This window comes from Rhineura floridana, chromosome 2 (genome assembly GCF_030035675.1).
Source record: "Rhineura floridana isolate rRhiFlo1 chromosome 2, rRhiFlo1.hap2, whole genome shotgun sequence".
Classification (NCBI taxonomy): domain Eukaryota; kingdom Metazoa; phylum Chordata; class Lepidosauria; order Squamata; family Rhineuridae; genus Rhineura; species Rhineura floridana.
The window spans coordinates 51958261-51976275 of record NC_084481.1 but is presented as its reverse complement, the minus strand read 5'-3'; the positions used below and the strand labels follow the sequence as shown (position 1 = coordinate 51976275).

The following is an 18015-nucleotide window of genomic DNA, read 5'->3' as shown; positions in this document are numbered from 1 at the left end:
ATTTTTTAATCTGTGGGCTAACTTGGGGCGATGCAATGAACTTGTTGCTTTTTATAGCTTTATGTCGTATTTGTAAATTCAAGTTGTAATCCTTCTTTATTGGAAGCTGCCCAGCAAGGTTTATGTCAAGGGGCAGCATACACAAGTTGTAAACAAATAAATGCAGGGTGGTGTCTACTTCTAAACAGAGACATTGCTGCAATAGGTACTAAGAAACCGTGATAGTCATTTTTAATGTTATCTTCCCTTCCTCCAAAAAACTTAAATCTAATATTTAAATTGTTCACTGAATACTCACATAAAGTTACTCGTTACAGCAGCTATGCTGATTATCTCCCATGGTCCATTTGTAATGGGCATCACTGTCTAACATATAAAAAGGTTGATAAAAAGGTAATTACGTAATCTCCATGATACAAGGACCTGAATCCACAATGTTTTATTTATATATCTGTTACTTACTCCTGTGCTATTAAAGCGATAGATGTGCTCATAGCCATCTGTGTTGCTGATGATTTTGTAGTAGCTGGCATTGTCAGGGGCAAAGTAAGGCACAGAAGGTTGAAACTGGGGAAACAACCAAATGTTTACAGCAGATAAACAAGTTTTTATACTTGGTTTTAATGTTTCTATCAGTTTGTAAGTCACTCTGGGTCACTTCTTGTAAAAAAGGTGACTGATAAATGCAATAAAAATGTAAGTTTGGGCAATCCTTTAAAAATTCACCTTCATAGAATAGTGATATTTATATATCGGGAATCTCAGGAAAAGGCAGACACTGCTGTATTTTTGTGGTTCAGGATGGAAAAATCTATTTTGATTTCTCAAGGGGGATGATATAGCTAGAGTTTCAAAGAACAAACTACAAAAACAGATTTATATAGCATGACTAAAACTTTAAGTGAGTTATGACACTCATCATCTGACTTCACTCTCTCAGACAAGACCTATTCTGGTAGTGATTTTTCATTTTTAGTCTTTCACAATTAGATTTATCATCTTATGGAAATAATGTGTTTTAGATGAAGTATGCTGAACTTGGTGGGGGGGTAATTGTAAACAGATAGTACTGCCTTGCAACTGGTCATTGAACTGAATAAAGATTTGTTCTAAATCAGGGGTTCCAAACCACTGGTGGTCCACAAGCTTCGTTCAGGTGGTCTGCTATGTGTTTGTGGATTTGTGGTTGAAGTCAGGAGACGGCACATCTATTGCATTAAATATTTATACTGATTTTAATTGTATTTTGTTGCTTCTTTTATTTCTTGTGTTTATTATATTACCATTTGAAGTCCATAGAATTCAGACTGTAATACAATAAAACATAATATGTAAGAAATAAAAGAAGTAATAAAATACAATTAAAAGTCATAAAGCATGTAGCACAGTACATTAAATTGCTACAACAGGCAGAAAAATCCATTAAGTGGTCTACCCAATCCCTCCGCAATTTTCAAGTGGTCCATGGCGGAAAAGGTTTGGGAACTGCTGTTTTAAATTATACTTCTGTTTATGACTTCTATTTATGACTTCTATTTATTTAATGCTCTAGAAGTGTGCACCGATTATTGCATTGTTGATACATGCACAAATTATTTAATGAAGGAACATTTATCTAAACTGCATTAGTTTTGCAAACAAGTAGCCAACAGGGGAGCTACTTCTTCATAGCACACTTCCATCTACCAGAGAGTCTTATTCAATTGTATCTGGCTTCACACAATTGCCCCGATATTTTCTCCGCACAAATTGCAGTAATGGACAAAGTGTGACAGCACAAGTAATGCAAATGGATGAAATATTAAACAATATTAATATATAGCAAGTGTAATTGCTTATTCAATACAATTCCTGCATCAGGCATTTTCAATGGCAAAACACCATCTGTTTTCAATATGAAAGCAATTGGGGCTTATTCAATGCAATCACAAGTTGCCCCTTATTTTGTTGACCAAAATTATTTTGGCTTGTAGCCAATCTGGCTTTGCCTTAGTGGAAAGTACTTCAATTCTTGCAAGTCAGGGCAAGTCACTGATCCTTCTTTACCCACTTATGTCACCATTCCCAGAATGGAATTCTATAAATAAAAATTCTATAAATACATTCAAAGCAGGAGACCATCTAGGGAGACGATAGGACCCTTGGATGATAAGGGAGTCAAAGGTGTACTAAAGAACGATAAGGAGATTGCAGAGAAGCTAAATGAATTCTTTGCATCTGTCTTCACAGTGGAAGATATAGGGCAGATCCCTGAACCTGAACTAACATTTGCAGGAAGGGATTCTGAGGAACTGAGACAAATAGTGGTAACAAGAGAGGAAGTTCTAAGCTTAATAGACAATATAAAAACTGACAAATCACCGGGCCCGGATGGCATCCACCCGAGAGTTCTCAAAGAACTCAAAGGTGAAATTGCTGATCTGCTAACTAAAATATGTAACTTGTCCCTTGGGTCCTCCTCCATGCCTGAGGACTGGAAAGTGGCAAATGTAACGCCAATCTTCAAAAAGGGATCCAGAGGGGATCCCGGAAATTACAGGCCAGTTAGCTTAACTTCTGTGCCTGGAAAACTGGTAGAAAGTATTATTAAAGCTAGATTAACTAAGCACATAGAAGAACAAGCCTTGCTGAAGCAGAGCCAGCATGGCTTCTGCAAGGGAAAGTCCTGTCTCAGTAACCTATTAGAATTCTTTGAGAGTGTCAACAAGCATATAGATAGAGGTGATCCAGCGGACATACTGTACTTAGACTTTCAAAAAGCGGTTGACAAGGTACCTCACCAAAGGCTTCTGAGGAAGCTTAGCAGTCATGGAATAAGAGGAGAGGTCCTCTTGTGGATAAGGAATTGGTTAAGAAGCAGAAAGCAGAGAGTAGGAATAAACGGACAGTTCTCCCAATGGAGGGCTGTAGAAAGTGGAGTCCCTCAAGGATCGGTATTGGGACCTGTACTTTTCAACTTGTTCATTAATGACCTAGAATTAGGAGTGAGCAGTGAAGTGGCCAAGTTTGCTGATGACACTAAATTGTTCAGGGTTGTTAAAACAAAAAGGGATTGCGAAGAGCTCCAAAAAGACCTCTCCAAACTGAGTGAATGGGCAGAAAAATGGCAAATGCAACTCAATATAAACAAGTGTAAAATTATGCATATTGGAGCACAAAATCTGAATTTCACATATACGCTCATGGGGTCTGAACTGGCGGTGACCGACCAGGAGAGAGACCTCGGGGTTGTAGTGGACAGCACGATGAAAATGTCGACCCAGTGTGCGGCAGCTGTGAAAAAGGCAAATTCCATGCTAGCGATAATTAGGAAAGGTATTGAAAATAAAACAGCCGATATCATAATGCCGTTGTATAAATCTATGGTGCGGCCGCATTTGGAATACTGTGTACAGTTCTGGTCGCCTCATCTCAAAAAGGATATTCTAGAGTTGGAAAAGGTTCAGAAGAGGGCAACCAGAATGATCAAGGGGATGGAGCGACTCCCTTACGAGGAAAGGTTGCAGCATTTGGGGCTTTTTAGTTTAGAGAAAAGGCGGGTCAGAGGAGACATGATAGAAGTGTATAAAATTATGCATGGCATTGAGAAAGTGGATAGAGAAAAGTTCTTCTCCCTCTCTCATAACACTAGAACTCGTGGACATTCAAAGAAGCTGAATGTTGGAAGATTCAGGACAGACAACAGGAAGTACTTCTTTACTCAGCGCATAGTTAAACTATGGAATTTGCTCCCACAAGATGCAGTAATGGCCACCAGCTTGGATGGCTTTAAAAGAAGATTAGACAAATTCATGGAGGACAGGGCTATCAATGGCTACTAGCTGTGATGGCTGTGCTCTGCCACCCTAGTCAGAGGCAGCATGCTTCTGAAAACCAGTTGCCGGAAGCCTCAGGAGGGGAGAGTGTTCTTGCACTCGGGTCCTGCTTGCGGGCTTCCCCCAGGCACCTGGTTGGCCACTGTGAGAACAGGATGCTGGACTAGATGGGCCACTGGCCTGATCCAGCAGGCTCTTCTTATGTTCTTATGGAGTATGGTATAGAGAAGTCAAGCAGATGGAACCGTTTTACTCACCAGAAAGGTGTTTCTCAGTGGGCGCCAGGACACCGCCAAGTGGGTATTGTGTTCCTTGCTAGTGCTTGAGGCAGGAAAGAGTTAACACTCCAAACAGACCATTAATGCGGCCCCTCCCACGGAGCGCTAGTTCGCCGTGTGGCCAAGCTTAAAATATAAACTTATACATATCTAAAAAACTGTGACATTAACTGTAATTATCATGAAAATATACATTGTACACTTAAGTTGTAAAAATAACTATACAGTCTCTACTCAGAGCGACTGCCAACTCCACTGAATGATACATGGGATAGGAGTGATCATTGACTCTTCAGTGTCCACCCGTTTTATTATCATGTTTCCCATCGTTTGTATCCCAGGGTGGGCCTTGGCGGTGTCCTGGCGCCCACTGAGAAACACCTTTCTGGTGAGTAAAACGGTTCCTTCTCCAGTGGGCACCAGGACACCCCCAAGTGGGATGTTCCAGAGCTGACGTATTGATTGGGTGGGTACATAAATGTTCAATGATCACCTGCTGAATAACTCGCCTCCCAAAGGCTGCTTCAGCTGAAGCATAAATATCTATTTTATAGTGTTTAGTAAAAGTATTAGGGTTTGCCCAAGTGGCCGCCCTACATATTTCTTGAAGAGATGCATTTGTTGAATAAGCTGCAGTGGCAGCTGCTGCTCTAGTGGAATGAGCCATAATGCCTGAAGGTAATGGTATGTTTAGAGAACTGTATGCTAAGGCAATGCAGCCCTTAATCCATCTCGCCAAAGTAGAGGAGGACACCTTTTTACCGAGAGTAGTTGGGTGGTAAGAAACAAACAAAGAATCAGTTTGCCTTATTGGCCTAGTCCTATTTATATATACTTTAAGTGCTCTCCTCACATCCAATGAATGCCAAGCGTGTTCTAGAGGATGCTTTGGCGAAGGACAAAACGTGGGCAATACTATTTCCTGCTGACAGTGAAAGGCTGAATTAACTTTCGGAACGAAAGTAGAATCTGTTCTCAAAATGACTCTGTCAGTATGGAAGATACATAGATGTTTTGCCACCGAGAGAGCTCCAAGTTCAGATACTCGTCTAGCTGATGTTATTGCTATGAGAAATAATACTTTGAAGGAAAGTATTCGTAACGTAGACGTTTTCAATGGTTCAAATGGCGGTTTTTGAAGAGCTGCCAAGACCTTGTGAAGATTCCATGTTGGAAAACGATGATGAACAGGTGCTGACAATAGTGAAGCCCCTCTTAGAAATTGTTTCATATAGGGATGAGCTCCCAGTGATGCATAAGAAGACTTAGACAGGACTGTGGACAACGCAGATGCTTGTCGTCTCAAAGTATTGGGTCTCAACCCATTCTTCAAACCAGCATTTAAAAAGGCTAACACCTCTGTAATTCCCGACTTCCGAGGTGTAACATGATTCCTATTACACCATTTCAAAAAGGCCGCCCAGGTATACTGGTAGCTTCTTATTGTGGACTGTCTTCTAGATGCCAATATTGTGGTTACCACTTCCATTGGTAATCCAGCCCTCAGCAGTTTGCCCCGCTCAATTTCCATGCGGTTAAGCTCAACCATTGGAGATCGGGGTGGCGAAGCGGTCCTTGGAGCAGCAAATCTGGTCGAAGAGGGAGAAGCCATGGGGGCTCAACAGATAGGTTGACTAGCTCTGAGAACCATGGCCTCCTTGGCCAATCTGGTGCTAGTAGAACAACATTGGCCCTCTCCATCCTTACCTTTTTCATTACCCGAGATAGCAATGGAAAAGGAGGGAAAAGATACAGTGTTGCCTTCGGCCAAGGAGAATTTAGGGCATCTACACCCTCTGCTCTGAGAGATGGACAGCGAGTGTAATACCTCTTCAGTTGATGATTGACATCTGAAGCGAAAAGGTCCACATCCATCCTTCCGAACCTGCTGCGTATCTGTTTGAACACATCTTTGTGCAACTGCCACTCTCCCGGCAACACCTGCTGTCTGCTTAACCAGTCCGGTTGTACATTCTCTACTCCCTTTATATATTCCGCTGTCAAAGATTGGAGCGTGTGCTCTGCCCAGGAAATTAGTAGAGATGCCTCCTGATGAAGAACCAGTGACTGCGTCCCTCCTTGACGATTTATGAACGCTTTCACACAGTTGTTGTCTGTTCTCAGCAGCACATGTTGGAGATGGAATAAAGGCACAAAATGTTGCAGCGCCAACCGTGCTGCCCGAAGTTCTAGTAAGTTGATGCTTTGGTTTGATTCATGAGGGGACCAAGATCCCTGCAGGATGTGACCTCTGCAGTGAGCTCCCCACCCCTGGAGACTCGCATCTGATGTGACAGTCTCCCGTGGTGAGTCCTTTAAGGAAAACCCTCTGCGTAGATTGCAATCCTTTGTCCACCAATGAAGAGCGGTTCTCAATCGTAACGTCAGAGGAACCTGGAGATGTATGGAATGTGCTATCTGCCACTGGTATGGTAACAGAGTCCATTGTAGAGAACGAACATGAAATCTGGCCCATGGCGTAACTTGGATAGAGGAAACAAGCATGCCTAAAACCCATGCTAAGACCATTAAGTCCTCCGCAGGCTTCGCTAACAATGGTTGAACCGCCAACTTTATCTTTTGAACTCTGTCTTCCGAAAGAGAAATCATCTCCAGTTCCGTATCTATCATTGCTCCCAAATGCTGTAAACGTTGTTGAGGGAACAAATGACTCTTAGGGATGTTGACTAAGAATCCGTGATCGTGGAGAACGGTTAGTATGGTGTGAATGTCCTGATAAGCTGACTGTGCTGTGTGGGAACGAATCAGAATGTCATCCAAATATGGGTAAAGATTCAACCCATGTTGACGGAGATGCGCGACAAGGGTCACCATAATTTTTGTGAAGACCCTGGGTGCTGACGCCAAGCCAAAGGGCATTGCCCTGTACTGATAGTGGTGATTGTTGTAAACGAAGCGGAGGAACTTGCGGTGCTGCGGATGGATTGGCACATGTAAATATGCTTCGGTTAGATCTATGGAAGCTAGGAAGTCTCGAGGCTGAATAGCTTCTTTTATGGACACCAATGTTTCCATACGAAATTTGCGGTATCTGACAAATCTGTTTAAAAATTTTAAATAGAGAAAAATAGAAAGAAATAACTCGGCCAGACTGAAGAGCAAGGCGAAAATCAGTACTGCTCAAGCAAGGCAGGAAAACGAACTAGCACTCCGTGGGAGGGGCTGCATTAACGGTCGGTTTGGAGTGTTAACTCTTTCCTGCCTCAAGCACTAGCAAGGAACACAATACCCACTTGGCGGTGTCCTGGTGCCCACTGGAGAAAGGTGAGATCAGTGAAAATCAGGTGCTCCAACTTGACACTTTCTGCTAAGGCAAAGCCACCCTTAGACACATCTCTTGTAAGGCTAGTTCCACACATTCCAGAGAACATTGAAATGAATATTTCTGAGCTCTGAAAGAGCCTTACAGCAGATGACATTCAAGACAGGTCCGGATTAAGCTGAGGAGGGCCCTAGGCTGATTGGTGTTTGGGCCCCCCTTCTCCCCTTAGGCATGCATGCATGCCATCAACCAAGTTGGTGGCAGAGGCTTCAGCCCCTTAGGGAAACCTCGGCCGCCATCTTGATTGATGGCAAACCGCAAAAAACAGCGGAGGAAAAGGTAAGTGAAGCAGGGGGATGGCGGGTGGTTCAGAAGCTCTTGTCCCACGATCCGCGGCTCCTGTCCTGCTTCCGCAGATCATGGAAGGCCCTCTGTAGCTCCAGGGGCCCTCGGGCCAGTGCCCCACGGGCCCCTAAGAGCTCCAGGCCCCTAGGCTTCAGCCTACTAAGCCTAATGGATAATCCAGCCCTGACAAGAACATGTTTGACAACCGGATCCTTTGTGCTAAGGCAGGGATGAGGTATCTGTGACTAAACCAGATGTTGTTGTACTACAGCTTCCATCATCCCCAACTATTGACCATACCGGCTGGTGCGCTGATGGGATTGAAAACTGGGAATCTGGAGATTCAGTCTTCCATTTACTGATGTAACTGACACATTCTGTACATGTCCCCTCTCCCTGCATGATTAAAACTCAGTGTTCCATGTCCCCTACTGCTCCATGCCATTTGACTGAATTCTCACCTAGGGTGAAGTGAATTTTTTAAGTCCAGTGCTTAAAATGAAGACATTTCTATTGCGACTTTGTTTACTTCCACACAAGAGCTCTTTAAATATGTTGAAGCATTGTTTTTCTTCAATCAGCTCAAAATAGAATTAAAACAGTACTTGACATATCTATTTTTTTACAATGCCCATCTCAACAGTCAATGCCATTCTATAATGTTTATTTCATTAGTAAGTCCCATTTAGCAAAGGCCTTCTGCAATTTTAGTTAGAAGCTTCCCCCTTGGAATTTCTGCCCCTCTAATTGCTTTCTGTTCAGGGATGTAGTTAGTGAATTACCCATACTTGGCTCATAATGACTCAGTTCATATTCCTTCTCCCTGCAGGGATGGAAGGATTAATTACTTGTTGCTGCTCATTTTTTTCTCTTTATTGTGAAATAACATAAGGAACAGGAACTAATCAAGGGGCACTTCATCATTGTATTGAATAGAAACCACTGAGAGGCAGAAGCATAAGAAGGATCAAAATCACCAACTAGGACTGAAAAAAAGATGAAAAGACTACACAGAAAACAATTGATGGGCAATAATCTTGTCTGGATTTTCAGTAAAAGGTGAGTGAATGTGATAATTCCAGACTAAACAGATAGCACAGCTGAGAGGGACTTTTGGCCCACGGGCCTAATAGGCTCCCCATTTGGCCCACAAGGCCATTTTGGCCAAGCTATGCCAACCTGAAGCAAGTGGCACCCTGGTGAAATAGGGGTTTCTAGGTATTGTTGATCAGCCTTTGCAAGCACTACTGACCAGCTGATTGCTGGTGCCTGCAAAATGCTGCATCTGCCCATGTTGTTTGGATTTCAAAATGGCCTATGGGAGTTGGGAGGACCTAGGCATCTGGTCCATGAACTTCAAACAATTGCCCACTACTTTAGCATGAAAACAACCTTTGATGCAGAGTAGTGACACATAGTTGTGCTTGGTTGGTCAGATGGAGTGCAGGAGAATATTATCCAATGACGGAACAAAAAATTATCGTTTCGCCCCATCATTACTACTTATAGTTCATAATTTTTTCCTTTTGCATAACTGTTCACCACACATACAGCCTGCTCATCACATTGCTTACTGGGAATTTATGGGGTAGAAGCAAAATGTGTTAACTGTAAGGTCTATCTGATAAATTTGACAGCAGGTGAGATTATCTCCCATCTTTGCAGGGTAGGTTTTTATCCTTGCTGTTTCCTTCCTCACTGTTTCTTGAAAGCTCTTTTGTGTGGGGGAGGAGGAATGTAAAAATTGTATATATGTGTGGGAAAGGTTGAAATATCACATATATTTTGAAATCTTACCATGCAGCTACATTACCTTATTTCCCCCAAAAAGAGAAGCTAGGTACATAAGTGGCCTCTCTTTGGAATGGTGGCAATATTGTTAAGAGTTTCATTACCTTAATTAGTAGGAACAGATGTATCCCTATGGTTTTGTCTAACCTCACACCTGATGGGTAATCAGGGATATTTTGATGGCTGGGAATCTTCCATTTTCCACTGTTAGGAAAAGTGATGCAGGCTAAGGCTGCAATCCTATTTACACTTAGCTGGGAGTAAGTCCCATTGAACTTAATGGGATATACTTTTAGGAGAGATGGTGAATTCAGCCAATTTTACTTGGGGGAAAACCAGAAACACTAGAAGTTGTAGTAATGTATTTATGGGTTCAATATCACATTATCCAAGACGTTCATAAATATCTAGGTATTAAAAGTGAACCAAACATGTCTATACCTAGCAGAGTGGATGTGAATGCAAAAAACCCCAACAACCTCAAGTTTAAATCTCCACTTAACCAAAAATGTCATGAGGTAGCCTTATGCAAGCTGCCATTTCTCAAAGTAATGTACCTTGCAAGGTTACCGTGAAGATAAAGCAAGATTTATCCATGCTTTCCATCCTGAACTCACTGGTGGAAGGGCAAAATACAAATGTGGTAAATAAAATAAGGATACATGGATTATCTGCATCAGCAGCTCAACTATTCCCAGTTCATTATTTATGTTAAACTAATTAGCATGAAGCCATTTGAAGACTGTTGTCAGCTGTTAGACAGCTCTAACCTCTGCCAAGACCAGGGGTAGTATTGAACCATATTAACAGTTTTCCCCCAAATTTAAACTGTTCTTAAAAAAATAAAATAACTGACATTATGAAGTTCCCTTGATGGTGTCTCCACAATAATATCTCATATGTGTGAAATGATATCATTGCGTAGAGAGTATCCCTATGATGCCAAATGCAATCTCATCATCATGTCACTTGTTTCTTTTATTTGACATTACTGAGAAGACAAAGGGGAGATGTAGGTTGCTGGCAGCCATGTATCCCTTGTAACATCTAGCTCAGATGTGGGGAACCTTTGGTCCTCCATATGTAGCTAAACTACAGCTTCCATCAGCCCAGCAAGCATGGCAATGGGTAGGGATGATGGAAGTTGTAATTCAGCAACATGTTGAGAACCAAAGATTTCCCACACCTGATATAGCTAGACCTTGGTTGGGGAACCTGATGGGCTCCAACTCCCATCATCCCCAGCCAGCATGGTCAATGGACAGGGAAAACAGGACTTAGAATCCCAACAAGAGGGCCACAGATTTCCCACCACTGAGCTAGACCTTTAAGGTCTTTGTAGAGCTGTGAGACCAATGAAAATCAACCATGTTCACAGCTGCTTTAAACCCTACTAGTGTCCTGGACCCTACTAGTGTTCTGAAACATACATGTCACAAACATGGGACTGGTATCAAGAAGAAAGCAACTAACAGGGCAGCATTTATGTCTATCCTTCCCCCTTTCCTCATTGCAAGGAGTGCCTTCCCAGCTGTGCTTTGCAATGGAAAAGGACCCGCGGTGATGTCATTGCACATGGCTGCAGCGCAACATGTAGCTTGGCTCTCAGGAATGCAATACTTACTCTGCCAATCCAACCAGTTTTACTTTCTTCAGTACGTTGTTTTTCCTGAAAGGGAAAGAGAAAAAGAGAGAAGAGATCCCCACCATCATAGCAGGTATCCATCAATCAATACCCCTCTGGCCCCTCCTATTCTAATGCAAATATTTACAGAGTTTTCTATGTTAAAAGATTCCTGGCTAAATTTCACATCCCCTTTAATACCTGTGGACATTGCCAAGTTCCACTTTCTCTGGAGTAGTCACAGATCGCAAGTACTGAAAAATTCTGAATTCTTTTGAGCCATTGCAGACATATTCTCTCATTGGTCACCCATGTTACAACACTCAGGTAGTGATCCCTGGAAATAATAAGAGGGTGCTAGGCATTTTACTGACATAGGTATACAAGCCTGAATTCTAAAAACCCATAGTTACCATCTGCATTTGCCGGAGCATTCAAGGTATTATAGCAATTACAATCCTTGCTACATTTCATTTCGTCTTTTGATAACACTGACTTCATTTACAGCATAAAAAGAGAAATTATAGATTTTGGTCACAGTCCTAGATAAGCACATGTGAAAGACCTATTTATTTATTTATTGCAGTCAACCATCTGGTGGAATAAGCAAGCCACTTCTCTTTTTTTAAATCCAGCCTTCCTTTTCAGTTTCTTCCTGTTTAAAACTAGGCACCTAGTAGCAAGAATGGGACTGCAAGCATGAGGACAGCAGGATGAATCTATTTCTGCTACCTACTTTTCATTGCCTCTCTCGGTTATGCTAGTGTCTTTGTGCATCATTATAGAAAAGCAGTTAAAGCAGCTTAGGTGAAACAAGTCAATCCAAACACAGAATGTTGGCACAAATATTATTAAGGTGCATAAGGAAGTTAATGGTACCTCCTTAACACACAGAAATGACAGGCCATCTATAGTTTGGAATATCATCTTCTTCAAGGAATACGTAAGCAGACCAGGTGGCTTCTTGCTTCTGGCCTAGGGCTGTAGGGGTGATTTGCATGGTATCCTGCAGTAGTGTGGCATTGTGGCCTGGGGCCATTATTTCTATTCTTATCTCCAGTGGTCTGCACACTTCTCTCCCCCCCCCAGCCCATGCATAGGACTGTCTAAAGATTTTGGCTTTTAGGGATGTCTATTAAATTCACCAAAGACAAACAATGACTATTGCTGTAATCCATGAAATCAGAACATGCTGGGCTCTATTTCTTGTACAAATGTAGCCAGGACTGCAGCAACCACAAATAAGAGAGTGGTATTGGGAGATTAGAGGTAACACCAAAGTTTGCAGGGCTACACACACTTATGAACAAGGCATGGTTCATAAAACCCAAAAAACAGGCCATTGAGGGCTCAACCACCACTGAATGCTGACTGATAAAAGAAAAAAAAATGACAAATGGGTGACGGGGGTAATGGAATGGAGTGGATGGAAAAGGAAAATGGATGAAAACATACGTACATATAAAAAGGGTACAGACAATCAACTCATTGTCTGTTAGAGCTAGGATCCATTGGCTGGTGCCAATTTAAAGAATTCTGTTGGCCTAACAGGCTGGTATTGATTCACGTTTGTCTGTCAATTAGCAGCAGCCTTTACCAATCAATTTTTCCCCCTCACAAAAAATATTGATGTCAATATCAATATTTTGAAAGGAAATATTGATTAAATTATCAGTCTTAATGGCAAAATATTAGAGGTGAAATAGCTGCAGAAAATGCTCCATAAAAATCCGATCTGCAACAATAGAGAATAAGCTAATTAATGGAAAATTTGGTATCAAATCCGAATTGGGTGCAATTCTAGCACATTCCTATTGTCTATATAGGTCATTTCGTGGTTCACATTGAGAAACTTTTTAAATGTTGCTAAGGACAGAAATGAGAGCAGCTAGGGACCAAAATCAGTACAGAAATCCAAGATTATAATATAGTTGGGACTGAGCACAAATACAAACACCACCATACCTGCAAAAAAAAAAAATCCCAAAATTGAGGGGGGATCCCAAAATAGCCCAGTGAGGACTCAGCATGCTCAATGCATGAGATGCTGACTGTTGGAGCAGGGAAAAAAGAAATTTAGGCAGGGGGGCTAGAATGGAGTGGCTGGAACTTTAAATAGCTCTACACTGCAACATTTTGTTGCAGGGTCCCACTTTTCTCTTCCAAACAATGAACAGTCCACATCCAAATATCAATATTGTATGCCAAAAAGAGAAAATCAATGTGTTCTGTATTTGGAATTGGATTACTATAAATCTTTCCCCATTATGGATATCAATTTCTTGCAGGCACAGTGGGCTAGCAAACACACACACACCCCTTACCTGCATTTAAGGGCTTCCTCTTTCACTTCAGTGGAGAGACGGCAACTTCACATTGAAAGGGATACATGTGAAAAGCTGCCCTCTACACTCAAAATGAATGCAGAAGACCACATACACAACAACTGTGCACTGCAACGAGCCTAGGGGAGTTTGGCACCGGGAGACTATACAATATTCATTCTTACGCAATTACAAAGTTCACCTGTAAAAAAACCCCCAGCAAGTTTGTTCAGTACATCTGATCTCTACAAACCCCTCCATTTTAAGCTCAGGTTGGAATGTGTGTAAATAAATAAACCATATTTCATAAAGACATCACAATCTCCACTGGCCTTCTTTCCAAGGAAACCAAACCTTGGGTAAGCGCAGGGACCCCTGGAGATCTCACTGCTCGGAGAGTGGGGTGACGTGCAACATTATTAACAGATAACTTGGAACATAGTTCCACTTTATGAAACAGCTTTATGAAAAGGTAAAAATTACATTATTTGGACTCACCCTGACGTTATGCTAGTCGGTGCAACAATTTCAGTGGAATTGATATGGGGAAGAGACTGGATGTTCAAAACAAATAGCCTTACAGTTGGATTTGTAGCACCTGCCTGGAAAAATCAATATATTGTATATCGTGATAACATCTGTATATAACAGCAGTGTTCATTATCAAAGCATAACAAGTTTAACATAATAATTATTCACATCAACATAAGATATAAGAATTTAAAAATTATATGCCAAATTCAAATTATAGATTTACAGAAGTTTGCGATTACTAAATATGAATTTGTTTCCTATCTATTTTTGATCTCAGGAAAAATGGGTGAATTCTAATAGTATTTGGAGGGAAATTATTATTTTGGGGAAAATAACTATTAACCTCACTGTTTATGGGTACCATAGTAGAATATATTTAAGATAGATGATATAAGTCTTATAGCAATATTATTAAGCTTTATTTATGAATATTTGTTAAATATTGGAATATATTATCGCACAACAAAAAAACAATAAAAAGTAAGGAATAAAAATTATAATTATTAGACTGTGTGAAAGTTTAAAAAGTGTACAGTATTTGGCAACTATCTGCAAAGTCAGCAGTAAGTATAACTTTATCCATAAAATTAATATTATATGAATAAATGAAAGAAATCTAATAATTTTTTATAAAAGACTGCATTTCATAGTAAAAAAACACCGCCCAAAATAGTCAGATTTCCAGGATGACATGGTCACTTCTGATTTCTCACCCAATAATGAGAATCAGCCTGCAAAGAAAGGGGAAAATACAAAGTAGCATGAAAAAGGAGGGATCCAAAAATCAATTCTGTTGCTTACTTTCACTGTCTTCTTTTTTTCCTCATTGTAGAAAAGGGAATATGTCCAGGTGAAGGAGTTCCTGAATATTCTCTAGTTCAATGGTTCTCCAACTTTTGCCCCACAGACCACCTGAAAATTGCTGATGGCCTTGTCGGACCACTTAATGATTTTTCTGCCTGTTGCAGCAACTGCAATGCACTGTGCTAGTTGCTGTATCATTGTTATATGTATTTTTATTGCTTCTTTTATTTCTTATATTGTATCTTATTGTACTACAATTGTGTTCCATAGAATTCAAATTGAAATACAATAAAATATAAAAATAAAAGAAGCAATAAAAATACAATTAAAAATCCATACGTATATTTAATATAGGCATGCTACAGACCTCCTGGATGACGCTCACAGGCCACTGCTGGTCCATGGACCACAGTTTGGGAACCTCTGCTCTAGATCATAATTGCACATACATACATACATTGTCTGCTCATTTCACAAAGGAAGATGACAGAGTGCTTTCTCCTCCCCTCTAAGCACATCATCTCACTCACTAAGGAGAGGGAAAGGGAACAGTAGGTACATGGTGCATTATAATTCTGCCATCTTGATTTTTCCAACAAGACTGAACGGAGTGGCTTGGTCTGCTGTACTAGGGCGTGTGCATTTGTAAGAAATACAATCCCCCCTCCTTCCATCCATCCATAGAATTTCTAACAATCTACACTGCTCAGAAGCAAAGATGGGTGGAACTTCCCATGGATGATGATCTCACACTGTCAGAAAAATATGGAAGGAATCTTGCTCCATATGCACAGAACCTTTCTGTGAAAGTGACATGCAAATAGCATTTGCATTTCACAGAAATTTTCCATGCATATGGAGCATGGTGATTATCCAAGTATACGGAGACAAGATTTTCATCAGAACTATGGACTATGGGAAGTAAAGAGAAAGAAAGAGAAATGCAATCTCCCCAAGCCCCATGGTCTTCCCATGCTAATAAAAAGATGCTTGCTAATTGCAATTGAATCATGTCTAATTTGGCTCAGAGAGATAGACAAGAAGATATTCAAGGCAAGGAACTTGCATGAATAAGTGCTAGTCCAAAAAAAGAAGGGTTTATTAAGAAGATTTTAATGTTCAAAAGACAACTTGAGTTCTAAACTATATGTGTGTGTGTGTGTGATCATCTACACACATACACAGAGCTCATTAATGTGAACATTAAAACTCTATTCCAGTGGTTATTAACAGGAGGTGCATGCACCCCCGGTGGTGCGAGACATTTTTTCTAGGGGTGCGAGGCGTTGTTCAAGAGATTTTAAAATTTCATTTAAACAGAAGCAGAAAATTATCTATACAACCAAAGATTTTGGGAAACTATCATTTATCTTAGCTAACTTAGGCTAAAACACACCTTAAAATAAAGAAAAATAAACAGTATTTTTTCAGGGAGTGCAAGAGCCTATTTTGGAAATCCAAGGGATGCTGGCAGTGGAAAAGGTTAAGAACTACTGCTCTATTCTATTCAGAAAGAGACATGGCTTCATACTACTTTTTTTTGTTCAGCCCAATATTTTATTTATTTCAAATATTTCAAGAACTCTCATTTCCAAAGTAGGTTCCCCTGAAGGCACGGAATTTGGTAAATCGAAAGTCGTGGCCCCATCCCCCAGGCCGCACTCCTTGAAAGGGCCAGAATGGAGCAAACCTTCTAAACGGCCTGTGGTCATTCCTCTTGGCCGTGGCCAGAGCAGGCTTTCGGTTGTCTTTAGGATCCACCAAAACTGCTTTAAGAGCTTCTTCGCCAACAGCAATGACCCTGAATATGGGGCTGTGGACAGGTTGACCCTGGCTGTGGTATCCGCGTCCCAGTGTCGGAGCTAGAGAGTTCGCTGAGCCACTACTTCCGCAGCCAGTGCCTGTGCTCCTTGCTGAGTTGCATCCAAAGTGGCGTCAGCTACAAATGCAGTTGCTTTGTGTAACTCGACCAGGCTCTTTCTGAGTTTGACCGGATCTAGAGCAGGATCATCTAAGAGCTCATCCAGACACATCATAGAGGCTCTTGAGAAAATGGAGGCTGCAGTAGAGGCTTGAAGGGAGTAGGCGGTAGTCTCGTGGTTCTTACACAGGGAGAAGTCTAGCCGCCATTCCGATGGATCCTTAAGGTGGGAGTCTCCTTCTTTTGGGAGGAGAGACCTGGACACTAAGTTAGAGATTGGCTTGTCTACCCCTGGGACATTCTGGTGATTCATGAACTCAGGAGCCAAAGCGTAATGTCTTTTGGCCAGGGCTGAGAAGCGACGTGGGCGCAGTGGCTGAGCCCTTTTCTCTTTGGTCATCCTGTTGATGGGATCTGACACCAGAATGAAGTGATCTGCCAATCTATGAGATTTGAGGACCCTACCTACCCTCAAAAGAGGGGTGTTAGATTGGGGTGGCAAAGATTGAAGGCCTAAGGTGTTCAGAACTCTGCAGCAGAGTGGGAGGTGGTCAGCCAGATCAAAAAGGCAATAGGATGAGTCCTCCTCCAGTTCTGAGTCCCCACTCCACTCGTCGTCTTCAGCCTGGAGAAAAGACAAAGGATCCTCCAAGTCAGGTGCCTCACCTCCAATTTTGCCTCTGGCAACATCGAAGGGGTTTGGAGAGGGAGGTGGAGCATCATCATTGCAGACTTGATGCCCCATCATGATGTAGGGCTGCTGTGCACCTTGCTGAGACCATGGATTTGCCCGAGAAAGTGACTGTACTTGAGAGAAGAACCCCATTATGTCCTTCAACTGGGAAAGAAATTCAGGAGTCGGTTGTAACCCCAGGAAAGGATCAGACACGGCTGCCTGAGGGTCCGAAGACAGGGTCTGCCCTTGTTGAACCAGATGTGGCTGTACTAGTTGAAGCAGAGGTGACAGAGGTGTATCAGACTGGCGAGACATCATTGTCATCGAATGAGATGGGCAGCCCGGAGTTGGTTGGGTAGGGAACCCTTCAAACTTGTCCTCTGAGGACGCAGTAGGTGAGTGAAAAAGTGCTGTCAACGCCTCCTGGCCAGGATTCTCTGAAACCAGGAATAACATGTTTTGTGCTCGCTTGGCAGCATTATGGGTAGAGAGGTGTTTGGCTTTAGCGACAGCCTTGGAGTGGAGCTTGGAGTGCTTGGGCTTTGTGGTGCGACGGAGGTTTGCACCACTGGTTTGCTCTTGTCAGGGCCAGTTCCAAGGGGTGGCCAGGTGGGACACTG

The 18015-nt window shown here is 41.8% G+C and overlaps 1 protein-coding gene across 1 annotated transcript in view; it reads right to left on the bottom strand.

Annotated features, from left to right (window-relative positions):
- DPP4 (dipeptidyl peptidase 4) overlaps positions 1-18015 on the bottom strand; it is a 106625-nt gene that overhangs the window by 44705 nt on the left and 43905 nt on the right. Inside the window, exons 10-14 of the mRNA XM_061608639.1 lie at positions 13959-14062; positions 11338-11473; positions 11137-11181; positions 463-567; positions 299-366 (exon numbers count right to left, since the gene is read on the bottom strand). Coding sequence (XP_061464623.1) covers positions 299-366; positions 463-567; positions 11137-11181; positions 11338-11473; positions 13959-14062 — 458 coding nt within the window. The remainder of the gene's footprint in view (positions 1-298; positions 367-462; positions 568-11136; positions 11182-11337; positions 11474-13958; positions 14063-18015) is intronic.